Source organism: Pongo abelii, chromosome 18 (genome assembly GCF_028885655.2).
Source record: "Pongo abelii isolate AG06213 chromosome 18, NHGRI_mPonAbe1-v2.0_pri, whole genome shotgun sequence".
NCBI lineage: Eukaryota > Metazoa > Chordata > Mammalia > Primates > Hominidae > Pongo > Pongo abelii.
The window spans coordinates 24,024,076-24,051,650 of record NC_072003.2 but is presented as its reverse complement, the minus strand read 5'-3'; the positions used below and the strand labels follow the sequence as shown (position 1 = coordinate 24,051,650).

At 46.6% G+C, this 27,575-nt stretch overlaps 2 protein-coding genes across 6 annotated transcripts in view; both read right to left on the bottom strand.

Annotated features, from left to right (window-relative positions):
- Nucleotides 1–11: 11 nt before the first annotated feature.
- On the bottom strand, nucleotides 12–27,456 carry NPIPB4 (nuclear pore complex interacting protein family member B4). Of its 4 annotated transcripts, none has more exons than XM_063717198.1 (13): nucleotides 27,333–27,456; nucleotides 24,531–24,606; nucleotides 24,076–24,414; nucleotides 21,745–21,832; nucleotides 15,679–15,807; nucleotides 12,190–12,289; nucleotides 11,888–12,026; nucleotides 8,830–8,931; nucleotides 7,757–7,817; nucleotides 7,475–7,647; nucleotides 7,263–7,357; nucleotides 6,028–6,098; nucleotides 12–4,274 (listed from the first exon to the last, which is right to left on the bottom strand). In XM_063717198.1, exons 3-13 carry the CDS (start codon nucleotides 24,087–24,089, stop codon nucleotides 585–587), a joined length of 4,662 nt encoding a protein of 1,553 aa, XP_063573268.1. In that variant the 5' UTR covers nucleotides 24,090–24,414; nucleotides 24,531–24,606; nucleotides 27,333–27,456; the 3' UTR covers nucleotides 12–584. The 4 variants fall into 4 exon arrangements, with proteins under 4 accessions (XP_063573268.1, XP_063573267.1, XP_063573269.1 ...); XM_063717197.1 differs by having other exon boundaries at nucleotides 24,076–24,224; nucleotides 27,333–27,451; XM_054533611.2 differs by lacking the exon at nucleotides 12–4,274 and having other exon boundaries at nucleotides 5,272–6,101; nucleotides 24,076–24,224; nucleotides 24,531–26,249; nucleotides 27,333–27,424.
- Nucleotides 26,643–27,575, bottom strand: part of LOC100454450 (protein N-terminal asparagine amidohydrolase-like) — a 34,558-nt gene continuing 33,625 nt past the window's right edge. For both annotated transcript variants that reach the window (XM_063717204.1, XM_063717205.1), the window contains one exon: nucleotides 26,643–27,452. Coding sequence is in view for 1 of the 2 variants with exons in the window: in XM_063717205.1 (XP_063573275.1) it covers nucleotides 27,446–27,452 (7 nt within the window). In the remaining variant the exon portion in view is untranslated. The remainder of the gene's footprint in view (nucleotides 27,453–27,575) is intronic.

Here is a 27,575-nt window from a genome sequence, read left to right as displayed (position 1 = left end):
AACCAAACAGGTGAATTTAACTTTTATTTAACTCAATATATCTAAAATACCAAATATCATTTCAATATATAATAAATATAAAATTACTAGACTCTTTTACAGTTTTTGGTCTTATGGCTTTGACATGTGGTGTGTAATTTAAGCTTATAGCACATCTAAATTTGGACTATCGCATTTCAAGGCTCGGTAGTCACCTGTCATTAATGGCTACTGTAATGGGCATTAAAAGTCTAAGAACTTGTCTTCTGTAGTTTTCCTACATAGGGAGATAATTTCTGGGCAGTCTGTTGTCAGTATATGGCCCTTTGAAAATGATGCCTAGTTGTTATTGAAACAGAATAAATTGGCCATTGGGCATTTGGTACAAAAAAAAAAAAAAAAAAGAGCTTACTCTATACAGGCATTGGGGGCTAAGCAGTGAAAAAAATCTAAGCACCTACACTCAAGGAGTTTATAGTCAAAGTGACTGAAATACAAATAAACTAGCAGTTCTAACAGTGAGAAAAGCTTAGGGTTCTGGAAGTGGGGGAATGATGAAAAAATGCTTATCATATGATAGGTGCACAATCAATACTTAAATGAATTTATGTGTTGCAAAAATGATGAATAAATAGAATCAACAACATAACAGACGCCTTCCTCCAACACAATAAAAATAAAACAAAAAACAAACACAAAAGCAAACAAAACAAAAAACGGTCAAAACAGTCAGGAGGTTTCTTGACTCTCCTGATATCATCAGCTCGATGAAATGGTACAGGTCTCAGGTGACACTGGACGGGAGGTGTTTGTGGTCTCAGAAAATCATCAACTGGAGAAGGTGGAACAGGTACCAGAAGACACTCGGGAGGTGTCTTCAGGCTCACAGAATCATCAACTGGAGAAGGTGGAAGGGGTGCAAAAAAACACTCGGGAGGTTCCTTGGGTCTCCTAAAATCATCAGCTCGAGGAAATGCTACAGGTCCCAGGCGACGCTCGATGGGAGGTGCCTGTGGTGTGAGAAAATCATCAACTGGAGAAGGTGGAAGGGGTACCAGAAGACACTCGGGAGGTGTCTTCAGGCTCAGAGAATCATCAACTGCAGAAGGTGGAAGGGGTGCGAAAAAACACTCGGGAGGTTCCTTGGGTCTCCTAAAATCATCAGCTCGAGGAAATGCTACAGGTCCCAGGTGACGCTCGATGGGAGGTGCCTGTGGTGTGAGAAAATCATCAACTGGAGAAGGTGGAAGGGGTACCAGAAGACACTCGGGAGGTGTCTTCAGGCTCAGAGAATCATCAACTGGAGAAGGTGGAAGGGGTGCAAAAAAACAGTCAGGAGGTTTCTTGAGTCTCCTAATATCATCAGCTCGATGAAATGGTACAGGTCTCAGGTGACACTGTAGTTGAGGTGTTTTTGGTGTGAGAAAATCATCAACTGCAGAAGGTGGAAGAGGTACCATAAGACACTTGGGAGGTTTCTTCAGGCTCAGAGAATCATCAACTGGAGAAGGTGGAAGGGGTGCAGAAAAACAGTCAGGAGGTTTCTTGAGTCTCCTGATATCATCAGCTCGAGGAAATGCTACAGGTCCCAGGCGACAACGCTTGATGGGAGGTTCCTGTGATGTGAGAAAATCGTCAACTGGAGAAGGTGGAAGGGGTAAGAAAAAACAGTCGGGAGGTTCCTTGGGTCTCCTAAAATCATCAGCTTGAGGAAATGCTACAGGTCCCAGGTGACGACGCTTGATGGGAGGTGCCGGTGGTGTGAGAAAATCATCAACTGGAGAAGGTGGAAGGGGTACCAGAAGACACTCGTGAGGTGGCTTCAGGCTCAGAGAATCATCAACTGGAGAAGGTGGAAGGGGTGCGAAAAAACAGTCAGGAGGTTTCTTGAGTCTCCTGATATCATCAGCTCGAGGAAATGCTACAGGTCCCAGGCGACAACGCTTGATGGGAGGTTCCTCTGATGTGAGAAAATCATCAACTGGAGAAGGTGGAAGGGGTAAGAAAAAACAGTCGGGAGGTTCCTTGGGTCTCCTAAAATCCTCAGCTCGAGGAAATGCTACAGGTCCCAGATGATGACGCTTGATGGGAGGTGCTGGTGGTGTGAGAAAATCATCAACTGGAGAAGGTGGAAGGGGTACCAGAAGACACTCGGGAGGTGTCTTCAGGCTCAGAGAATCATCAACTGGAGAAGGTGCAAGGGGTGCAAAAAAAAAGTCAGGAGGTTTCTTGAGTCTCCTGATATCATCACCTCGAGGAAATGCTACAGGTCCCAGGCGACAACGCTTGATGGGAGGTTCCTCTGATGTGAGAAAATCATCAACTGGAGAAGGTGGAAGGGGTAAGAAAAAACAGTCGGGAGGTTCCTTGGGTCTCCTAAAATCCTCAGCTTGAGGAAATGCTACAGGTCCCAGGTGATGACGCTTGATGGGAGGTGCTGGTGGTGTGAGAAAATCATCAACTGGAGAAGGTGGAAGGGGTACCAGAAGACACTCGGGAGGTGTCTTCAGGCTCAGAGAATCATCAACTGGAGAAGGTGCAAGGGGTGCAAAAAAAAAGTCAGGAGGTTTCTTGAGTCTCCTGATATCATCACCTCGAGGAAATGCTACAGGTCCCAGGCGACAACGCTTGATGGGAGGTTCCTCTGATGTGAGAAAATCATCAACTGGAGAAGGTGGAAGGGGTAGCAGAAGACACTCGGGAGGTGTCTTCAGGCTCAGAGAATCATCAACTGGAGAAGGTGGAAGTGATAAGAAAAAACAGTTGGGAGGTTCCTTGGGTCTCCTAAAATCATCAGCTCGAGGAAATGCTACAGGTCCCAGGTGATGACGCTTGATGGGAGGTGCCTGTGGTGTGAGAAAATCATCAACTGGAGAAGGTGGAAGGGTTACCAGAAGACACTCGGGAGGTGTCTTCAGGCTCAGAGAATCATCAACTGGAGAAGGAGGAAGGGGTGCAAAAAAACAGTCAGGAGGTTTCTTGAGTCTCCGGATATCATCAGCTCGATGAAATGGTACAGGTCTCAGGTGACACTGGACGGGAGGTGTTTGTGGTCTCAGAAAATCATCAACTGGAGAAGGTGGAAGGGGTACCAGAAGACACTCGGGAGGTGTCTTGAGGCTCAGAGAATCATCAACTGCAGAAGGTGGAAGTGGTGTGAAAAAACAGTCGGGAGGTTCCTTGGGTCTCCTAAAATCATCAGCTTGAGGAAATGCTACAGGTCCCAGGCGACGATGCTCGATGGGAGGTGCCTGTGGTGTGAGAAAATCATCAACTGGAGAAGGTGGAAGAGGTACCACAAGACACTTGGGAGGTGTCTTCAGGCTCACAGAATCATCAACTGGAGAACGTGGAAGGGGTGCGAAAAAGCACTCGGGAGGTTCCTTGGGTCTCCTAAAATCATCAGCTCGAGGAAATGCTACAGGTCCCAGGTGACGCTCGATGGGAGGTGCCTGTGGTGTGAGAAAATCATCAACTGGAGAAGGTGTAAGGGGTACCAGAAGACACTCAGGAGGTGTCTGCAGCCTCAGAGAATCATCAACTGGAGAAGGTGGAAGGGGTGTGAAAAAACAGTCAGGAGGTTTCTTGAGTCTCCTAATATCATCAGCTCGATGAAATGGTACAGGTCTCAGGTGACACTGTAGTTGAGGTGTTTTTGGTGTGAGAAAATCATCAACTGCAGAAGGTGGAAGAGGTACCACAAGACACTCGTGAGGTGGCTTCAGGCTCAGAGAATCATCAACTGGAGAAGGTGGAAGGGGTGTGAAAAAACAGTCAGGAGGTTTCTTGAGTCTCCTGATATCATCAGCTTGATGAAATGGTACAGGTCTCAGGTGACACTGGACGGGAGGTGTTTGTGGTCTCAGAAAATCATCAGCTGGAGAAGGTGGAAGGGGTACCAGAAGACACTCGGGAGGTGTCTTCAGGCTCAGAGAATCATCAACTGGAAAAGGGGAAATTGGTATGAAAAGACCCTCGGGAGGTGTCTTGAGTCTCGGAAAATCATCAGCTCGAGGAAGTGGTTCAGGTCCCAGGGCACACTCGTCTTGAGGTGTCTCTCTTCTCAGAAAATCATCAGTTGTTGAATGTGGTTGAGGTCCTAGTAGACACTGTAGTCGAGAAAGAGTCAGCAGTCTCAGACACCCTTTAACTGATGGATGTGGTTGACCTCTCAGATCACACTGAGGTGGAGGAGTTGGCTTGTGGCCCATCCTTTTTCTTAAAGTTTCAGCCATGAGGTAGGGCCAGTAGGGCAACCCTGAGGAATGATGGTGCTCCACTGCCGCCATCCTGACCTGTAGGGCCGAAGGAGGAAATGTTTTCACACATATTCATTTGATGGACAAAATTACCGCCACCAACACAGGCTGCACCTTCTGTTGCTGGTGATAGATTTTTGCACCTTTCCCTCCTCCAGGTTTCAAAATAGCAGTATCAGTGTCATAATATCACCCTTCCACTGAGTACTGCCCACAGCTGGGGAGTAAAGAAAAGTCACTGGGACACACTGTTGTCTCCACATGCCACTGTGTCTGTTTGCAAATGGAGGCAGGCTGGGGTCCTGCCCCAGGGAAGACAGAGTAATAACAGGGTAATAAAGAAGCATGTTTGAGACACAGGAGTGTCTATGTCTATCCTCTTTCCTCCCTCACAGCCAGCACCAGAGCACGTTTCTTGCACCAGGTCAACAGAGAGTAAGAGAGGCATGAAAAGCCCATTGTCCACACATGTTGCAGCTTCTTTTTGGAGAATGTTTTCCAGGCCTTTTATGTTCTGTCTCTGATTCTCAGAACTCTGCAAGGTCAGTGTGACCACCCTGCTCCAAATCGAAGAAAACAGAGGTTTCCAGAGGAAGGAGAAATTGTGCCCAGGGTCACACAGCTTGCAAGAGGCAGAGTGGAAGTTGATTCCAGCTCTGCCTGCGGGACCCTCTCATTTCCCCTCTGTTTCCCTTCTGGACAAAGGATCTTCTTCACTCTGGAGGTGCCACCCATGAGAACAAAGAGCTCTGGAGAGATGTGGATTCCTGAAGAGCTTCAGGGGAACTGGGAGAGGGATTTCTGACAGAACAATCTTATCTCAAGAAGTCAGTTAGACATGGCTGTAATATTTCTTTTCACTCCCAGGTAATACCAAATTGTAAGTGCACTACGACATAAAGAATACCCCATGGAAAAATGAGGTGGGAATTCTAAAGAAAGCAAGTTTTAAAACTGTGTTTCACTTCAAGTGTACAAGTCCCATCATGTGTAATCATAGGACTCGGCAGCTTTTGAAGGTACAGAGGCCACACAAGAATCAGCTTAGCTGAGCATCATTTAAGGCCTTCATTTGGAATTGTCCCTGTAGGTAATAAGTTACATTCACTCTTCACTAATTTACAGTCAGGGCCTATTTGCTATTACAAATATGGAACCTCTGACACTTAGAATATTAGATCAGGGGCCCCACTGTGTGGGTATGAAGGTGTTTTTGCACAACATGGTTACCAACAGGGATGGGACTGTGACGAACTATGGAATTGGCCTTGTCAAAGAGCATTCAAAATTGCACAAAGCACAAATTAATGTTAGATTAATGCGTTTTCACTATTTTCACTTCTGGGAATACAGCAGATATTTCAAACGTTAATCACCTACATTACGGCAGAATGCAAACAAAATCACAGCAAAAGAAAATCCCACATATTTCGGAAATGAGACCCCACAACATCTTGGGTAAGGTGGATCAGTCAGAGTTCACCGCGCCATGAGACCTACAGTACTGGAGGTCAGTGGTGCCTCCTCGTGTTATTTCTGGAAACAGAACAGTAAAAGCCCGTCAGCCCTCGGTCCCTGAGCTTTTATGGATTCTGGAGGTGCCACCAACGATGATCAGCTGGGAACGGAGAAGCCTGAAAGCTCATGGAGAAGATTTTGCTTCTCAAGAAGTCGAGACAGAAAAGGCACCACAGAACCTACAGAGCAGAGGCCAGGCCAGGAGAGGGCATTGTCGGAAAAGACCAAAGCGTCCTGATATAGGAAGAGTGAAAACGTCCCCAGCATTTACCTTTGTCTTCTCTGTGTTTTCAGCTGGGACGCCGCTGCTGTTCCTCATGGGAACCCAATGAGGTCCTGAATCTGCTAAGGGCCAGAGAAGGGAATGGGGCTAAATCTGGCTTGCATGTTCTGTGCAGAATAAGAAACCCTCCACACCCTCCGATGCCATCTCACTCTCTGCCACACAGGTCCCTTACCAGAGGCACAGGGTTTATTGACCACATGCCTCAGAGGACTCTGGAGCCCTCTGGACCCTCGTCCTTGAGCAAGATACCACAGAGCCCTGGTCCAGGGGTATTCTTAACTCTCAACAGGCTGTGAACAGGTCGGGCTCTAACCAGCTGGAAATGAGCTCTAAATCAGTACATATCAGAGGAAATCACTCATCATGTGAGCACAGACTCAAAATTAAAATAGGAACAGCCATGGTTGGAAGAATATCAATAAACCCTGGACAGGAACAGCACTGCTCCTCTTCTTCAAGCCATAGGGACATTTAAAATTCTGTGGATTCATAGTTAATCTAACTTTCATACCTGGCCAGGTATTATCAATACTTATGAACAGAAATGGACATAAAGAGATGAACAGTCATGAGAAAAGGTAAGAGCTACAGAAATTAACTGGAAAGTTTTAGGGTTACACTTCAAATGTTAGAGGAGTAGGATTACATAGAAATCTAACTTACTAATGGAGTTATATAGTTGACAATAAACAACTTAAAAAGAATGAAGGAAGTTCCAAAAAGTGTAAATAAATGCTTCTTTTCTTAAAGCAGATCCCAAGCTACAATATTGATCCATGAAGACACGGCCAGAAAATCTGTGCTCTCATCAGCACATGTGGCTCCCATTCTAAAGTGCTATTGTTGTTTTCTCAAGTGAAAGAAAAATAAATCCTTCACACTGAGTGAAGGTGGAAAGGCGAGCTGGCCCACCCGCCTTCTAGGCTCATCTCCTCAGTTAAAAGTAACCAAGACATCAGGGTGGGGCAACGTCCACAGTCAGTGGAGAGGCCTGAGCTCCACCATTCACAGGGGACTAGCCAAGAGCCATTCAGCTCGGGCACCTGAGAAAAATAGGGTCCTGCCACCCAGCGAGACAACTGTTCTCTTTATAAGTGCTTGGAATTGTTTCCAGGAAACATAACAATCACCCCACCCGAGCCCTCATCCCCAAAAGGAGAAGCAAGGTGTGTGGATTGTGCAGCACCAATTAAGCGGCTGCCTTCACAGCAAGCTCCTACCCCTCCAGAAAGGGTTCTCTAGGCCCGGTCGTCCCTGGACTGGCTCCTGACTCATGTGTCTCTCTGGCACTCTCTGCTTTTGCCTCATTTCACACCTAGAAGACATAGAAAGAATTGACTTGAAGAATTAAAACACCAAGTTCTTTACTAGATGCTCAAAGCTGTATCTCAAAACAAAAACATCCTTTAAAATGTCCATCACAATGACCTACCTGTGCCGCTTGTAGGCAGCCTTCCTCTCTGCCATCCACCTTTGCAAGGCTTGAGCACAGAGGTGTGGGGAGAAAAATACATCCATGTCCTGACCTGGCAGACTATGTCCAAAAGCAAGGAAAACAAACAAACTTCCTGAGTTGGCAAGAGGCTTTCTTGCAGAAGGGGCGATCTGAAAAAGCCAACACATGAGAAATTGAATGTTGAGAGAGTCTAAGGGCCGTGGCATCATCTGCATCAGCACTGAACTATCCTGCACCTGCGGGGAGGAAGCTCCTTACTTTGCATCTGTAGTAGTCCTCTGCCCGCCGCTGCAACTCTTGCGTGCGTTGAAACGGTTGCCTATGGATTACAATCACTTTCATCAGATAAAGCACCACTTTCAGGATGACTTTAAATAATCTGCCATGTTTCTGTTATCCTCACAACTGTACCCTTACACAATCTATCTATACCTAGAAAACGTATTTCAGATGGCTGTAAGAGTACAGTCTGAGCCGGTCGCGGTGGCTGACGCCTGTAATCCCAGCACTCTGGGAGGCCGAGGCGGGTGGATCACGAGGTCAGGAGATTGAGAACATCCTGGCTAATACGGTGAAACCCCATCTCTACTAAAAATACAAAGAATTAGCCGGGCGTGGTGGCAGGCACCTGTAATCCCAGCTACTCGGGAGGCTGAGGCAGGGGAATCACTTGAACCTGGGAGGCGGAGGTTACAGTGAGCCAAGATCACGTCATTGCACTCCAGGCTGGGTGACAGAGTGAGACTCCACCTCAGAAAAAATAACAAAAACAAAAACAAAAACAGTACAGTCTGATCCAAACTGTTGCTATATTGATTCCTCCTCTTTTGCTTATTGCCTGCTGACTTCTGAGTTGACAATTTCCTTCCCCATTCTCAGTATATCCCTAACTCATCCTTCATTGAGCATCTTTTATCAGAAAGCTCTATTCTCTTTGTATTAATATCCTTTCCGTGTTTCACAGGGCAGAAACAGCTGGGCTTATAAACAGGCATAGTCCTTTTGAAGGATGTGGTTGATCCTACAACAACACACTTTCCTAAGGATGACAACAACTCACTCCACCCCTAGAATAGCTGGTAACCGAGTTTCCACACAGTCTAGCTGGCAACGGGGTCAGGAGACATTTTGCTACTTCACATCTTTTGGTCACTGGTAAATCTTAAGGTACTTTGCTTTCTGTTTTGTCAACTCTCTCTCTCTCTCTGGATATGTCTTCTGACCATTTGTTTCTATTTCTGCATTTCCTGGGTCTAAACATTGTACAAAGGTTAAAAACAACATTCCAATGGGGGTTTCCTAAGAGGGTGGGGTTCAGTTTCTCAACTCACAGTTGGGTGTGTATTTCTTTCATATCCAATTTCCCATTCTCCTCTGCCTCTGATAGCTGCCTCTCGTTTTCTGCTTGCTCACATTCTTTCATGTTTTGTTTCCTGAGATTAGAAGGGAGGGAAATGCACACACATGATCCACCAGCCCGTGTGGGATTCCCTCTGCCCTTCTGGCATCTGAAGGCTGTGATTCAAAGATCCCCCCTGCAACCTTCCCATAAATGAACCAACTGATTCTCACAACCAAAGGGAGAATTGACACCTCTCATTGAGGGACAAAGAAATATCACACTCTGGCCTGCTGGCAAGTCACCTGTCATTTCCAGCTCATCTTCATAGTTCTGTAGTTAGTCCTATTCTTTAGTAAATAATAAAGACTATTAAAAGCTTCTATGAGGTGCACTATGTGTGTCTCTGGGGTCAGTCTTGTGCTTGACACAGCGAAAGCTCATTTTAGTTCAGTGTGAAAAACCAGACCTCACCAACTCATCACAACTAACTCCATCGGAAGCAGAGGATTGCTCCTCATCTGCCTCCTCCTGTGGGAGACCTGATTCTCAGTCAGAGGCTGATGCCGGAACTGAGACCATCAGCCATAGAGAGATCCTTCCAGAATATGGTGTCATTAACCCTGCAGTTCACTACTGCACTTTGCCATGATTCAGGACTGGAACCCTTGTCATCGACTTTAAAGATCCTGGTTGAGAGAAAAGGCAATCTGAATGCTGGGCGCATCTATTGAATTAGAAATGATCGGAATGGCTCCTAAGTCAGGGTGTTATGTCCTGAAAATAGATGACAACTGCAAACCCTCCACCCTGGTGTTGACTGACTTTAACAAGGTTCAGTTCACAGAGAGTGAGGGCAGAAAAAGGAAATGGCCTAAAAAGGTAAGTTTGCTGTGTTGCCCTCACACCACTTGATTCATGCTCCTGATCCTAAGGACCTCACCTGATACTTGGTTTTATAAGAAGGATGTGTAAAATTCCCAGAATGCTAGGAAACAGGGACAAAAACACTTCAAAGAGAAAGTTAATGAACTTGTTTCTGACCACAGGGCATCCTTCAGCACATGCTGTCTGGAGTGGCCTCAAACAAGGAGTGTGTGGTGAGGTGCTGAGAATGCAATGGGAGCAGGGTCCTGTCCCCACGCTAAATGAGCTCACAGATTAATGCAAATGAGAAGCCAGTGAGGACCTCACTACTCCTGCTGTGCACTTGGGAACTACAAACACAAAACCTGACTCTGGAGGGAAGCTAAGGAAGCATTCTAATCTTGAGTTGACATAAGTGCATCTGAAGCTTCCGATCTCCGATGAGAACGATGGGGGACACCAAACAGAATATAAAACCCATGATTGAATACACCAAATTGCTAACATGGCAGTAAACAGACATGAGGTCAAGATGGAGAAGAAGGAAACCCAGGACGAAAGTCAGCCTTGCATTTGGAACCCATTTCCCTGAGTTTCATTGCTGAATTCCAGAAGGGACTACTGAGATGCAAAGAAGCAGAGCAGCTTTTGTATACATGCATGCGATTAGATGAAAAACAAGTGGATTGAGGGTCTGCCAATGAAAGCGACCCGTACTGAAGTCCACTGGCTCTGGTTGAGACCCAGAAGAGTCACACATCAGAACAGAGGTGGATAGGAAATACCCTGGCCTTTGTAGGGACTAAGCCTGCACTGACGACCTCAATTGCAGCCTGTATGGAGGACCCCTGACCATCCCCCAGAAGTAGACTCCCATCTCTTCTGCAACAAGATAACATGCTACTCGGCCTCAATTCATTGCTAAATATTTTTTAACAAGTATCTCACATTTAACAAAAAAAGATCAGTCATATGGCAGCAAAATACAATGTAATACGACCAAAACGTGAAAGACTGAAAATGAATCTGGAGGTGAGCCAAGCATTGAATTCAACAATCCAGGCTGGGAGCAGTGGCTCACGCTGGGAGGCAGACGCAGGCGGATCACCTGAGGTCAGGAGTTCAAGACTAGCCTGGCCAACATGGTGAACCCCGGTCTTTACTAAAAATACAAAAATTGGGCTGGGCACAGTGGCTCACGCCTGTAATCCCAGCACATTGGGAGGCCAAGGTGTGCAGATCATGATGTCAGGAGTTCTAGACCAGCCTGGCCAATATGGTGAAACCCCACCTCTACTAAAAATACAAAAATTATCCGGGCATGGTGGCATATGCCTGTAGTCCCAGCTACTCAAGAGGCTGAGGGATAAGAATCGCTTGAACCTGGGAGGCGGAGGTTGCAGTGAGCCAAGATCACACCACTGCACTCTAGCCTGGGTGACAGAGTGAGACTCTGTCTCAAAAAAAAAAAAAAATTGGCTGACTGTGGTGGCACATACCTGTAATCCAAGCTACTCGGGAGGCTGAGGCAGAATTGCTTCAACCTGGGAGGCTGAGGTTGCAGTGAGCCAATATTGCGCCATAGCACTCCAGCCTGGCGACAGAGTGAGACTCTATCTCAAAATTTAAAAAAAAAAAAAAAAAAAAAAAAAAAGGCTGGGTATGGTGGCTCCCACCTCTAATCCAGCACTTTGGGAGGCTGAGGCGGGTGGATCACCTGAGGTCAGAAGTTCGAGACCAGCCTGGACAACATGGTGAAACCCCATCTCTAGTAAAAATACAAAAATTAGCTGGGCATGGTGGTGGGCACCTGTAATCCCAGCTACTTGGGAGGCTGAGGCAGGAGAATTGCTTGAACCCAAAAGGCAGTGAGTCAAGATTCTGCCATTGCACTACAGCCTGGGCAACAAGAGCAAAGCTCCATCTCAGGAAAAAAAAAAGAGAAAGGAAAACCAATGCCCGTACTAGCACCTCCTCTTCCCCCGAAAAAATTACAAACAAGAATGTAGGAAGGGAAAGGAATTATGCGGATTAAACTAATCAAGCAGAAAGGACAAACTCAATTTTGAACCCACTGAATTTGCCACAAATATTGTAGAAAATATTCTCAAGGACTTTACAGTTGTCTACTTTGATTGGCACATGGTTCATAACAACAGTATTTGTGTCAAGGCACATCTTACTCTTCCTCAGCAGTCTTCCTCTGTCCATTGATTTTGTAATGACTGTTGACCTTCCCTGTCACCTTACGGACTTCAGCTCGAACTTTGGCTTCCATATGTCTCCATGAAGTAAAGCGGTCTTCCCGGCCAAATTTAATTCCTGGAAAGGAAGAAACCCTTTTCTTTGTGTGCATACAAATGGACCTCGGCCCTTGGTGAGGGTGAGGAGAGGAGAAGGTGAGAAACCTGAGGGCAAGAAGCTGTTCTTTCCCTTTCCAGGGCAAACTCATTTCCACACTATGGGGACTCCAACAGAGCCATACCTTCCCGGCTACGGCTATTGGACCTCCAGGCTTTCCGCTGTACATCCTTGGATCCGTCATGTACATTTTGTGACTTTAAGACAGTCTTGAGGAAAGACACCTAGGAAATAATAATTTAAGAATGACGGCTGGGCACGCTGGCTCATGCCTATAATCCCAGCACTTTGGGAGGCCGAGGCGGGTGGGTCACGGGGTCAGGAGTTCAAGACCAGCTGGCCAAGATGGTGAAACCCCGTCTCTACTAAAAATACAAAAATTAGCCGGGCATGGCTGCGGGCACCCGTAATCCGAGCTACTCGGGAGGCTGAGGCAAAGAACCATTTGAAGCCGGGAGGCGGAAGTTGCAGTGAGCCAAGATCACCGGGAGGTGGTGCATGCCTGTAATCCCAACTACTCGGGAGGCTGAGGCAGGAGAATCACTTGAACCCAGGAGGAAAATGTTGTAGTGAGCTGAGATTGTGCCATTGCACTCCAACCTGGGCAACAAGATTGAAACTCTGTCTCAAAAAAAAAAAAAAAAAAATAGGCGAGGTGCGGTAGCTCACGCCTGTAATCCCAGCACTTTGGGAGGCCGAGGCAGGTGAATCACAAGGTCAAGAGACGGAGACCATCCTGGCCAACATGGTGAAACCCCGTCTCTACTAAAAATGCAAAAAATTAGCTGAGCATGGTGGCGCACGCCTGTAGTCCCAGCTACTAGGGAGGCTGAGGCAGGAGAACTGCTTGAACCTGGGAGGCAGAGGTTGCAGTGAGCCGAGATCACACCACTGCACTCCAGCCTGGTGACAGAGACTCCGTCTCAAAAAAAAAAAAAAAAAAAAAAAAAGACATGAATATACTTCACACAACTGAACTGTACACTTCAACACGGTTAGATGGTAATTAACATGTTATAAGTATTTTGCCACAGGTTAACATGTTTCACAACTTGAAAAGGAAGTAATTACCTTCAGCTCTCTGAGTTCTAGAGTTTGTAACATTTCACCCCCTGCTCCTTCCTGATCTGCACTGGAGCATCTTCCTTCTATCCCTGCTCTACTCAGAGTCCACTTTCCCTTCCCTCACATCAGCTTCATTGAGGCTGGTTTGAACCTAACGCAAAACATTCTCACTAACGACTGAATTCCCACCAAGATTTCCATATTATCACAGTATGCTTTTAATCTTCTAAGATATTAAATATTTGTTCTCATCATAGCTAAAATGCAATGCAAATCCCATCCCAGAAATGGGTCAGATACCTATGAATCTCCTGAGGTAGTTATTGAAATAACTTTTTTTTTTTTTTTTTTTGAGATGGAGTGTCACTCTCACCCATGCTGAAGTGCAGTGGCGCTACCTTGGCTCACGGCAACCTCCACCTCCCAGATTCAAGCGATTCTTGTGCCTCAGCCTCCCAAGTAGCTGGGATTACGGGTGCCCGCTATCATGCCTGGCTAATTTTTGTCTTTTTAGTACAGATGGGGTTGCACCATGTTGGCCCATCTGGTCTTGAACTCCTGACCTCAAGTGATCCACCTGCCTCAGCCTCCCAAAGTGCTGGGATTACAGGCATGAGCCACCACACCTGGCCTGAAATAATATCTTTCAAATTCTTTGCAGAATTTGTTCTTTTCTGATTTCTGCACATAGGATAAAAAACAAAACATGTACTAGGATTTTGAGAGAAGCACGGGTAATCTAAAAAGATGAAAGAGCAACCACATCTATCCCACAGCTACTGCTAGATTTCATAGGAAAGGTAGCTGGCCCAGTTTGGAGCTAGGAGGAATGTCAAACACATGAAGAAATGAGAAGCAAGGAAATGCCATCATGTATGAATGCTTCATGGCACCCATGATGTCCCTGCTTAGGAGGTAGTGGTATAGATGACTAGATGATAAGGACAAAGATGAGAAGGTGTGAAGTTGTCCAAGTCCAACAGCTCAACTGAACTTTCCTCAATGGAATTTTTAAAAAGCGGTAAATTTAAAAACTTCCCCTGGCTCACGTGGTGGCTCACGCTTGTAATCCCAGCACTTTGGGAGGCTGAGGCGGGTGGATCATTTGAGGTCGGGTTTTGAGACTAGCCTGGCCAACATGGTAAAACCCCAACTCTACTAAAAATACAAAAATTAGCTGGGCATGGTGGTGGGCACCTGTAATCCCAGCTACTTGAGAGGCTGAGGCAGGGGAATCGCTTGAAGCCAGGAGGTGGAGGTTGCAGTGAGCCAAGATCACACCATTATACTCCAGCCTGGGCAACACAGGGAGACTCGTCTCGGGGCTGGGGGGAAAAAAAAAAACTTCCTCCAATTTATACCGAAAATTCTCTCTTCAGGACTAAGTGGCATAGAGAATGTTAAATGTGCCTCGATATCTTCATAACTCATATATTTTCTGATTTCTACATATCTTGAAAGGCAGTGCCAAATGACGTGTAATTATCTAGGTGGTAAAACTGAAACATACTTCCTCTTCCCTTGAATATAAAAAAGCATTGTGGTATTAGTACTTTTATCTTGGATCATTGTTCAGAAGGAGGTTCAGCCCCCAGACAACCACATTTTTACTGCCATGAATGGCAAGAGAAAATGTAGAGCTCAACTTACCCAATGGAAAAAAGGCTCAAAAGACAAATTATGGCACAACTTAGCAGCCAAATTCTTACCAAGTACAGACTTTTGACATACTGATCTCTCTCCAGTTGCAACTGGGAGCATGCACTTTGAATGATGTCATTCAAAATTACCCTGCCCAGACACATTTTTCATTGATTCTCTGGAGGGCAGTTCTAAGAGATTCTCTGGGGCTTTCTCTGCATCATGAGACGCAGTGCAGTTCTGCCCTTCACCTTCTGGCAGTTTGTCACCTCATCCCTATGACCTCAGAGGAACTTTGTCTCAGGCCAATTGTTTGTTCCTTGAGCTCTTCCATTTCCCCTAAAAATCATTTGCTGCCCCTCTAAATGGCCTACATCTCCATCTATCTCCCTCTCCCCTCAGAAGACGGTGCTCTTTAAGCATCAACCATCCGGCCCTTCTAGCAGTCTCATTTTTCAGCTGGTTCCCATGTTTATGCCTGTTCTGTTTTTCTTCTCCTGTTAAGCTGTCTGTTGTCAGCTCATTTCTGCAGTGAATCTTCAGAGAGGAGACTGGAAGCTTTCCTTCCACCCATATGCTAGAACTATAAAGCAGAAGAGTTTAGAAAGAATTTCCTATTTAAGTGATGAAACCTCATACTCCATTTCTGATAAATAACACTAAGGTTAAAAAAAGTTATTTTTGACCAAAAGCTCTGTTGACATTTTATTAAACAAACACCAACCTATTTAATTTTCATAATGTAAATGGCAGATATTTTCATAATTCTTATGCTAATAAATCATTTCCCTGATTTTTTGGGTAAAACCACATATTCATAATGAAGTCCAGAAACGTGAATTGTTTTAAATAATTTATTCTTATTTGTGATTACAAGTATACCTCTACAGAAAGTTAGTATACTCACACAAAGGCTAGTTTTCCAGAGGAAAATGGCAAGTGTAGAAATTCCCAGAAACACAATAATGATAACTATCCAAGGAATTCCACAAAAGTCAGTCCCAGGATGAAAATCATCAGGCAGAGAATGGATAACCTGGAATAATAATAGTTGAAATAATGAAAAGGTCAATGACACTGACAATGTTTCACTCAGAAAGAATCATCCTTAGAAACCGTCAACCTCCTCCAAAAGGTAACCACATCCCTCAGATATCACCGTGGGATTCCACTGCTACAAAAAAGAACAGAAGTTAGAAGTCTCATGTTTTTCAGATGGCTGGTAGTGTTTTTAGGCATTGCAAATGTGGGGTGTCGTCTCTCTTGGTATAAAGCAGGGATATCCAATCTTTTGGCTTCCCTGGCTATATTAAAAGAAGCAAAGTTGTCTTGAGCCACACATAACATACACTAACACTAACAATAGCTGATGATCTAAAAAAAGCTCTTGTTTTTTTTTTTTGGAGACAGTGTTCCGCTCCGCTCAGTCGTCCAGGCTGGAGTGCAGTGGTGCAATCCTGGCTCACTGCAACCTCCAGCTCCTGGGCTCAAGCCATTCTCCTCCCTCAGCCTCCCGAGTAGCTGAGATTACAGGTCTCTGCCACCATGCCTGACTAATTTTTGTATTTTTAGTAGAGATGAGGTTTCACCATGTTGGCCAGGCAGGTCTCGAACTCCTGACAGGCGATCTGCCTGCCTCGGCCTCCCAAAGTGCTGGGATTACAGGTGTGAGCCACCGTGCCCGGCGTTTTGCTTTTGTTTTTGTTTGTTGTTTGTTTTTGAGATGGGGTCTCACTCTGTCACCCAGGCTGGAGTGCAGTGGCGTGCTCTCGGCTCATTGCAACCTCTGCCTCTCAGGTTCAAGTGATTCTCCTGCCTCAGCCTCCTGAGTAGCTGGGAGTACAGCTGCCTGACAGTGCACTCAGCAAATTTTTGTATTTTTTGTGGACATGGGGTTTTGCCATGTTGGCCAGGGTGGTCTCAAACTCCTGACCTCAGGTAATCTGCCCACCTCAGCCTCCCAAAATGCTGGGATTAGAGGCAAGAGCCACTGCGCCTGGCCAAAATCTCATAATCTTTTAAGAAAGTTTACAAATTTGTGTTGAACTGCATTCAAAACTGTCCTGGGCCACATGCAGCCCATCACTCATGGGTAAGACAAGCTAAGTATAAAGTAATTATCTTATCTTTTCTTTTCTGTTTTGAGACAAAGTCTTGCTCTGTTACCCAGGCTAGATTGCAGTGGCATGATCTCAGGTCACTGCAACCTCCACCTCCCGGGTTCAAGCGATTCTCCTGCCTCAGCCTACTGAGTAACTGGGATTACAGGTGCCTGCCACCGTGCTCGGCTAATTTTTGTATTTTTAGTAGAGACAGGGTTTCACCATGTTGGCCAGGCTGGTCTCCAACTCCTGACCTCATGATCTACCTGCCTCGGCCTCCCAAAGTGCTGGGAATACACGTGTGAGCCACCGCGCCTGGCCAGTAGTTATCTTTTCTTTAAAGTTATTTACTTGTTTTTTAAATTGACGTGTAACATTGGATGCATTTATTATATATCACATGATAAAAGAATCCCTCTAAATAATACTTCTCTCTTGGATTATGTGAATCTTTGTAATTTAAAGCTCAGCATAAGTAAAAAAAAAAAAAAAAAAAATACAATGAAGGGATTACTTCATTCACAAATAAGTATCAAATTTTAGTGCTTCAAAATTAACAAGGTGGGCCGGGCGCGGTGGCTCATGCTTGTAATCCCAGCAATTTGGGAAGCCGAGGTGGGTGGATCACGAGATCAGGAGATTGAGACCATCCTAGCTAACATGGTGAAACCCCATCTCTACTAAAAATACAAAAAATTAGCAGGGCCTGGTGGCACGCGCCTATAGTTCCAGCTACTCGGGAGGCTGAGGCAGACGAATCACTTGAACCGGGGAGGCAGAGGTTGCAGTGAGCCGAGATTGCACCACTGCACTCAGCCTGGGTGACAGAGTGAGACTCCGTCTCCAAAAAAAAAAAAAAAAAAATGACCAAGGTGGAGATCATGCAAATGGCATGAAGAGTGTGGGATTTCTCTAAGACTGTTCATATTCATTCCATTAGACTCTTATGTGAGTGAAGACGAAGACTTCCCCTGAGTAAGTTCAGACAGCTTGTGATAGCATTTCTACATCGATTCCTCAGGATTTAACTATATATTTTTGAAAACATCTCAATTTTAAATGTTTCTTTCAAGATGGTGAATTAAACAGAGATAGCCCTTCAACAGGGTGAACTCAGCATATGCTGAGTCTGAAATGCAAATGATGGAGTTAGAGAACCATACAACAATGGTAATGATTCAGAAACATGGTGTTGAGCAGAATAAGGCAGACACAAAAGAGTACCTATGGCATGGCATGCATCTGTATACGCGAAATTCCACAATAAGCAAGCTAACCCATGATAAGAAAGAGAATGGCTGGGAACAGTGGGAGTTCACTTTCTGGGGTGATGTAATAGATAGATCTTGGCTGGGCACGATGGTTTCCGCTTGTAATCCCAACGCTTTGGGAGGCCGAGGCGGGCGGATCACCTGAGGTCGGGAGTTCAAAACCAGCCTGATCAACATGGAGAAACCCTATCTCTACTAAAAATACAAAATTAGCTGGGCGTGGTGGCACACGGCTGTAATCCCAGCCACTCGGGAGGCTGAGGCAGGAGAATTGCTCGAACCTGGGAAGCAGAGGTTGCAGTGACCTGATACTGTGCCACTGCACTCCAATGGGCAACAAGGGATATTGTGCCATTCCACTCCAGCCTGGGCAACAAGGGAGAAACTCTGTCTCAAAAAAATAATAATAAAAAAATAAAAATAATAAAAATAAAATAATGTAGATCTTGAACGGGGGTTGGGTTATGCTGGTGTACGTACTTTCCAAAGTTAGTAAACTTACACTTAAGGTTATATATTTTGGCCGGGCGCGGTGGCTCACGCCTGTAATCCCAGCACTTTGGGAGGCTGAGGCAGGCGGATCACGAGGTCGAGAGATGGAGACTATCCTGGCGAACATGGTGAAACCCCGTCTATACTAAAAATACAAAAATTAGCCAGGCGTGGTGGTCTGCGCTTGTAATCCCAGCTACTCAGGAGGCTGAGGCAGGACAATTGCTTGAACCCCGGAAGCGGAGGTTGCAGTGAGCCGAGATCTTGCCACTGCACTCCAGCCTGGGCGACAGAGTGAGACTCTGTCTTTAAAAAAAAAAAAAAAAAAAAAAGTCGTCAAACCAGATGACACAAATCAAATGATATTTCACGTTGTTTTGGTCTATTTTGTTTTTTTGAGACAAGAGTGCAGCGGGGCCATCTCGGCTAACTGCAACTTCCAGCTCTTAGGCCCAAGCGATCCTTCCACCTCAGCCTCTCCGGTAACTGGGATAACAGGTACGCACCACCAGGCCCGACTAATCTTTTTTGGAATTTTTTGTAGAGATGGGGTTTCGCTATGATGCCCTGGGTAGTCTTCAACTCCTGGACTCAAGTGATCTGCCCACCTCAGCCCCCTAAAGTGCTGGGATTACAGGCCTGAGCTGTGTAATTTCATGCTGCTTGACACAGCCCGGGAACAAGGAAGAAACTCCGCGGGTCCAGCGTCTACTCACATAGGTGGGGTGATGGCTGATAAATCCCAGCAGGAGGAGCCAAAAGAGCAGCCACCACACCGGCATGTCCTGGTCCTCTCAGGGAGCCCTGAGGGGGCCAGGACAGAGGCGGGGGTGGCTTAGGGCGAGGGGAGGGAAGGGGATGGGACGGGGAGGCGGAGGGAAAGGGGAGGGGAGGGAAGGGAAGGGCAAGGAGGAGAAGGGGGCTGTTGGGCACCTGGAGGTGGAGGAGGAGGAGGAGGAGGAGGAGGAGGAGGAGGAGGAGAAAGGGGTCTGGGAAAGGATCCGGTTCAAATTAAGTTCTCAAGCGCTGGTGGAAGGTTTAGTTACAGGTCACGGAGAAGGTCAATCAGGGAAGCAACAGGACGCGCAGGGCAAGGGAGCGTGAGGCTTAGGAGCAGTTAGATGGAGACCGGTTCTGCTTTCCACCAAACCTTCTTAGGGCTGGGCCGTCGCTTAGCAACCCTGGGATTTTTATACTCCCTCTCCACCAATCCCTGGGGCCGGTGGTGCGGCCTCACAATGGACATCCCATGAGCGCCCCGCCATTGGACGAGCGCCCCGCCATTCCAATGCCCCTTCCCCCATCTCAACCCCCAAGCTCCTCCCAAGGACAGGTCCTCTCTGGAACCTTCACAAACCTGATTTCTGGTCCTCCCCAACCAGCTCCCTGTCCCTGCTTCTGGGCACTCCTTCCTTCCTGAGCTCCCAGGGTTCCTCAAGGTCAAACATGGAGAAACCCTATCTCTACTAAAAATACAAAATTAACTGGGTGTGGTGGCACACGGCTGTAATCCCAGCCACTCGGGAGGTTGAGGCAGGAGAATTGCTCGAACTTGGGAAGCAGAGGTTGCGGTCAGCTGATATTGTGCCACTGCACCCCAATGGGCAACAAGGGATATTGTGCCATTGCACCCCAGCCTGGGCAACAAGGGAGAAACCCTGTCTCAAAAAAATAAGAAGAAGAAAATAAAAATAAAAATAATAAAAATAAAATAATGTAGATCTTGAACGGGGGTTGGGTTATGCTGGTGTACGTACTTTCCAAAGTTAGTAAACTTACACTTAAGGTTATATATTTTGGCCGGGCGCGGTGGCTCACGCCTGTAATCCCAGCACTTTGGGAGACTGAGGCAGGTGGATCACGAGGTCGAGAGATGGAGACTATCCTGGCGAACATGGTGAAACCCCGTCTATACTAAAAATACAAAAATTAGCCAGGCGTGGTGGTCTGCGCTTGTAATCCCAGCTACTCAGGAGGCTGAGGCAGGACAATTGCTTGAACCCTGGAAGCGGAGGTTGCAGTGAGCCGAGATCTTGCCACTGCACTCCAGCCTGGGCGACAGAGTGAGACTCTGTCTTTAAAAAAAAAAAAAAAAAAAGTCGTCAAACCAGATGACACAAATCAAATGATATTTCAGTTTCTTTTGGTCCATTTTGTTTGTTTGAGACAAGAGTGCAGCGGGGCCATCTCAGCTAACTGCAACTTCCAGCTCTTAGGCCCAAGCGATCCTTCCACCTCAGCCTCTCCGGTAACTGGGATAACAGGTACGTACCACCAGGCCCGACTAATCTTTTTTGGAATTTTTTGTAGAGATGGGGTTTCGCTATGATGCCCTGGCTAGTCTTCAACTCCTGGACTCAAGTGATCTGCCCACCTCGGCCCCCTAAAGTGCTGGGATTACAGGCCTGAGCTGTGTAATTTCACGCCGCGTGACACAGCCCGGGAACAAGGAAGAAACCCCGCGGGTCCAGCGTCTACTCACATAGGTGGGGTGATGGCTGATAAATCCCAGCAGGAGGAGCCAAAAGAGCAGCCACCACACCGGCATGTCCTGGTCCTCTCAGGGCGCCCTGAGGTGGCCAAGACAGAGGCAGGGGTGGCTTAGGGTGGGGGGATGGAAGGGGACAGAGACGGGGAGGTGGAGGGAAGGGGGAGGGGAGGGGAGGGAAGGGAAGGGAAAGGAGGGGAAGGGGGCTGTTGGGCACCTGGAGGTGGAAGAGGAGGAGGAGGAGGAGGAGGAGAAAGGGGTCTGGGAAAGGATCTGGTTCAAATTAAGTTCTCAAGCGCTGGTGGAAGGTTTAGCTACAGGTCACGGAGAAGTTCAATCAGGGAAGCAACAGGACGCGCAGGGCAAGGGAGCGTGAGGCTTAGGAGCAGTTATATGGAGACCAAGGTTCTGCTTTCCGCCAAACCGCCAAACCTTCTTCGGTCTGGGCCCTCTCTTAGCAACCCTGGGATTTTATACTCCCTCTCCACCAATCCCTGATGCCGGTGGTGCCGCCTCACAATGGACGGTCCGTGCGCGCCCCGCCAGTCCAATGCCCCCTCCCCCATCTCAGCCCCCCACGCTCCTCCCAAGGACACGTCCTCTCTGGAACCTTCACAAACCTGATTTCTGGTCCTCCCCAGCCAGCTACCTGTCCCTGCTTCTGGGCACTCCTTCCTTCCTGAGCTCCCAGGATTCCTCAAGGTCACTCTTGGCGACAAAACATAAAAAACAAATGATGGCAGGACGGCAGGAAGAACCTCATACCCAAGCAGAGTGCTAGGTTTTACAGCCCCCGCTCAGCCATTCATATCCTAAGCAACAAAACATCAGCAGGATGCGGAAGGTCCCAATAGTAAACCATCTCCATCACATCCACGTAGCGATCAGGCCATCAACCTGTATCTCAGGGACAAATGTTGTAGATACACTCATTTTAAGCATGCATGGTACATTTACAAAAATTAACCTGACTTATTTTGTTCCAGCAAATCTCAATATATTTTAGAGCAATCAAATCACACAGCATGTTTCTGATCATATAAATGTGCTAGAAGTCAATGATTAAAAGCTAACTCCAAATTATTATTTGCTTGGAAATTCAAAGTGCCCTTATAAGATATAAACATAAGAAAGAATCCAAAATGAAACAAGATTGCCTTTAAACTCAATGATAAGATCATAACATGGCAAGAAAATGTCTCCCTCTGGCCTGGGAATTCCACTTTGTGGCACAAGGTTGTGTGATCTCACATCACCCCTAACCCACCTAGACATGTTAACATCCGAAACAGAGTGATGATGTCACTTATCTATCATCTTACTGCCTGTGTGCATGGACTTTAAATTCTGAACCCAAATGAGGGGGAGAAAACCAAGTTGACTTTCATGATTGACCTTTCAGGGATGTCCAAGAAATCTGCATTTCAAGAAACAAAGTTCATCAGCTTCTCTCCTAGGGTATTTGGCCACAATACCCAGAGGGCTTGGCAGCATCATGAGTGATGGGTGGGGAGCACCAAGCAGGTGGGCAGGACCCAGGGCCTGGTGACCAGGACAGACCCCCACTATCCATCACCTTTGCAGGCCCTGTCCTCAGCTAAACTTCCCAAAGGCCTTCTTCTGCCCGATCACACAGAGTGTGCCCAAACTCACTCAGGCCTCTGGCAGCTGAAAACCACTGCTTTAAATCCCTTTACCATTTACTATGACATAAGGTTATTATAAGCAGGAAATATTCTATTGATGCTACAAATGGAAAGCCAATGCCTTTACCATAAATAGAAAAACAACCCTAAGAAACAAGCAAAACAAAACAAAACAGGGGCTGGGTGTTGTGGCTCATGCCTGTAATCCCAGCACTTTGGGAGGCCGAGGTGGGCCGATCACAAGGTCAGGACTTCCAGACCAGCCTGGCCAATATGGTGAAACCACGTCTCTAATAAAATACAAAAATTAGCCGGGTGTGGTGGTGGGCGCCTGTAGTCCCACCTACTTGAGAGGCTGAGGCAGGAGAATAGTTTGAACCTGGGAGGCAGAGGTTGCAGTGAGCGGAGATTGCACCACTGCACTCCAGCCTAGGCGACAGAGCGAGAGTGTCTCAAAAACAGCAACAACAACAAATAAAACAACAAAAAACAGGGTTAACAAAACTATGGAATTCAATTCTATTTGTATGCTGCAGCCATGCTCCAGCCCTAGATTTGGCTGGGCGTGGTGGCTCATGCCTGTAATCCCAGCACTTTGGGAGGCTGAGGCAGGCGGATCACAAGGTCAGGAGCTCGAGACCAGCCTGACCAACATGGTGAAACCCCGTCTCTACTAAAAATACAAAAATTAGCCAGGCATGGTGGCACATGCCTGTAATCCCAGCTACTCAGGCGGCTGAGGCAGGACAATCCCTTGAACCCGGGAGGCGGAGGTTGCAGTGAGCCGAGATCGTACCATTGCACTCCAGCCTGGGTGACAGAATGGAATGAGACTCTGTCTTAAAAAAAAAAAAAAAGAAAAGAAAAGAAAAAAAGAAGCCCTAGATTTCGGTTGTGTTGGTTGTAAAAGGAGAGACCAAGTAAGTGGGGGTTGAAGTCAGATTAGACCAAAAGTGAATGGCAGAGAGTACTATAATGTCCATGAAGGGTTGCTAGAGTCACCTTCATTAGAGCCCAAGCAGAGACAGGGAAAGGAAGATGTGAGCAGAGTTTGGGGCCTCAAACAGTGGGGGTTATTCGTGCAGCCCAGGAAAGGCTCCCCAAAGCCAGGATCAACCTCCCTTGCAGGCCAGTCCCTCGTGGAGGCATGGCCAGGCACCTTAGATTTGAGACCAGCTGTGTTGCTGCTGACCAGCTGTGTGACCCTGGGCTGGTTTCCTTCCATGCAATGGGAGTGCCAATGGCTGCATGCATGCAAAGACTGTCTGAGGATAGGAGGAAGCAATCTGTTGAGCACCCGTGTACCTGAGTGTCATCATCTCCCAAGGGCATCTTTCGTTGCAGAGCTGGCACCTTGGAAGGCCCTTGGCCACTAAGGGCAGTGATGATGGTAACAGCAGTAAATCATCATGTACGGCTGACGAGGGAAGGACAGGGGGTAGGGCTCCTGGGTCCTGGATAAGAATGAGGGTCTGGGCACTCCTGGGGACAGCTGAGTGGTAGGACTCCTGGGTCCCCAGGGGGCAGGTCCAACTTCAGTGGCATTGGGCCTAGGCTGGGATGCTGAGTTAGCCACTGGAGCATCAGCAGTACAGGCAGGCACAGAGGCAGTGGATCCATCGGAGGTGACAGGTGTAGGAGCCTCTGGTGAGCAAGTAGAGTCACCAAGCCTGGCTGACCACTACCCCCACTCCCCCCACTCCCCCCACAGACGATGCCCTGTCCCTTGCCTCATGCTCCGGCAGGGTACAGGCTCCCACCTGGGGCCTCATGGAGCATCTCTCTAAAACTTCTGTGTCCTGGTCATTGAATGGGCACTTGAGTCACCCAGGGCCACTGGAACAAAGAGGAAGAATCAGGCCCCACGATGTTTTGGGAGAGTGTTTAGCACAGGAAAATGCACAGAATACATGCACGACACGGGGGCACCGTCGGTGTGGGAGCGATAGTTTACAACCTCCAGCCCTAATCTGAGCACTCTCACCTGTGCAATCTGAAAGGAACAGGAGACTTGCAGGAAAGATAGTGCCTGGATTTAACTTAAAGGAACTAAAATGTTAGAATTTTCACTCTTGATATCCTTCCAAATCAACTCTCTCAATGTTCCCATCCTCAAAACTATCATATGGGGTAACTGAGGCAGTCAGAGATTTACTGACTCAATGTCACTCAGTTGATTCTGAGTTCACTGCTGATTACATCTGACCAAACTGCTTTTTTGAAGTGTACCCCGTTTAATCATGCTGGTGATGATTTAGTGCAGCTCTGGGACAAACTTCACCTGGTTGACGATAAAGCAAATCCGTGGTGACTTAGTCCTGCTGTCATTTCCCATCAATTCCCCACTCTCCTCCTCTGCCCCTCCACAGTCTCCCGTGCCGGCTGACACCATATGACGGCCTTAATGAAATACTCCACCGAGTATTTCAGCTTCTCTCCTGGGCCACTTGAAAGTGGATGTACACATGGGATTTGCTTTGACCCAGGAGATGTGAGTGGAAGTGAAGCGTGTCACCTCGACACAAAAGAGTTGGGAGGCATTGAGACTGGCCACCCTCTCCTTCATCTCTTAGAGCAGCTGACGGCTCCCATATGGAGGCTGCTCCTTTATTCTCGTGGCAGGATGAGGGGATGTGGGGCACAGGGCACAGGAGAGCCATGGAGGACGTGCAGCATGGGCAGGAAAAGAGCCTTCAGTGTTGTACATTTCCATTGTTTGGGGCTGTTTGTTACCTACAGTGATACCTAGCCCATCCTAGCAGGCATGCACCGTCTACTCCACACTCTGTGAAGCAGACTGGCCTGCCGTCAGAACATGAATTGGTGGTCAGACACACGTAGGTTTCAGTTCCAGCTCTGCCTCTTATTGACTGCAACCTCATGCTTAACTTTCATTCTCTGAGCCTCAGTTTCAACTCTGTAAAATGGGGTGGCTATACCATCTCAGGTTGCAGAGAGAATTAAACGAAATATAAATGCATGTAGAGCATTGAACCCAGGGCCTGGCACACACAGTGAGTACTCAATGTTAGCCATGTAGCTTCATAATGCATACTGACTGTCAATATTCAGACAATGCAGTAAAGTATTACCAAAAAAACAGTAAGCTTACTTGCATATGTATTTTTTCAATATTTATTTTTAAACACATAGGGTAAAACTATGTATATTCTTTCATAGCCAGTGTTTTTCTCTTCATAGCATATTGTTAAAATAATTTTATCTCGGACCGGGCACAGTGGCTCACACCTATAGTCCCAGCACTTTGGGACGCTGAGGCGGGCAGATCACAAGGTCCAGAGTTTAAGACCAGCCTGGCTAATATGGTGAAACCCCATCTCTACTAAAAATACAAAAATTAGCCGGGCGTGGTGGCACACATCTGTAGTCCCAGCTACTCGGAGGCTGAAGCAGAAGAATTGCTTGAACCCAGGAGATGGAGGTTGCAGTGAGCCAAGATTGTGCCATTGCACTCCAGCCTGGGTGAGAGAGTGAAACTCTGTCTCAAATAAAAATATATATATATGTATACATGTATATATATGTATATATGTATATATATACATATATATATAAATCTCAAAAATAAAAGATCATTTTTGAGATTATCATTTCAAAAGACAAGGTAATGTTCAATTTAATGAATAATTTATTACTATTGGACTTTTTGTAGATTGCACAGAGCATTCAAAACAAATGAAGGAAAATAAAAAATATGTATTACATGTAAAATAAATATGATTTGGTTAATTCTTTTCTTCAAAAATATAGAACATATATATGTAAATACAGAATGTATTTCTTATTATGAGTCATGTTAAAAAATAGTTTAGAAGCTGTTGATTTGGATTTCCTTTTCAAATTTTGCAGGATAATTTTTTTTTTTTTTTTTTTTTTTTTTGACAGAGTCTCGCTCTGTCGCACAGTCTGGAGTGCGATGGCATGAACTCGGCTCACTACAACCTCCACCTCCTGAGTCTAAGCAATTCTCCTGTCTCAGCCTCCTGAGTAGCTGGGACTACAGGCTCACACCACCATGCCCGGCTAATTTTTGTATTTTTAGTAGGGATGAGGTTTTGCCATGTTGGTCAGGCTGGTCTCGAACTCCTGGCCTCAGGTGATCCACCTGCCTCAGCCTCCCAAAGTGCTGGGATTACAGGCATGAGCCACCATGCCCAGCCTAAATTTGGCAAGATAATAAATAACATTTTTAAGTATCACTGGGCACTTGTCTGGTTGTTTTTCTTTAGGCTAACATGCCAGCAATGATTCCTTTTGAGTTTCTGACAGAAGATAGTGGTTTTTATCCAAATAAGTCAACTACTCTATTCCATCCCTAAGCCACTTGTATGGAAGGAAAAAGAGGAAGAAGCCAGTACTGTGACTGTGTAAGCTTCCCCAAGCAACGCCCGCTATGAGACGTGTGGCAGCTGAGACCCAGGAAGTGCTCAAGGGCACCAGGCCCCACCTGTCTGCACTCACTCACCTTCCTCAGGTACCCGCATGGGGGATGTCACTGACTGTTCAAGGGCACCAGGCACCATCTGTCTGCACTCACTCACCTTCCTCAGGTACTGGCATGGGCATGTCACTGACTTTACGTGCTGCTGCAGCTCCTTGGTGAGCTGGCCCTGGTCATGGGACAGGAACTGTGGGGTCAGGACAATAGAGAGCTTCACCACCTGCAGAATGAGAACAGGGGCTCATGATGAGTGCCAACCTATTAGATAATTTTAAAAAAAAGTGTGTCGAATGAGTGGAAAAACAAGGTGATGTTTGAGTCTATAGTGGTCAAGAGCATGGGG

Coding starts and splice junctions, on each gene's coding strand:
- NPIPB4 (XM_063717197.1), bottom strand. Junction 21,833..24,075: donor TGGGAGATGATGACACTCAG/GTACACGGGTGC, acceptor TTTGTCGCCAAG/AGTGACCTTGAGGAATCCTG. Junction 8,932..11,887: donor AGGAAGACTGCTGAGGAAGA/GTAAGATGTGCC, acceptor TTCTAATCTCAG/GAAACAAAACATGAAAGAAT.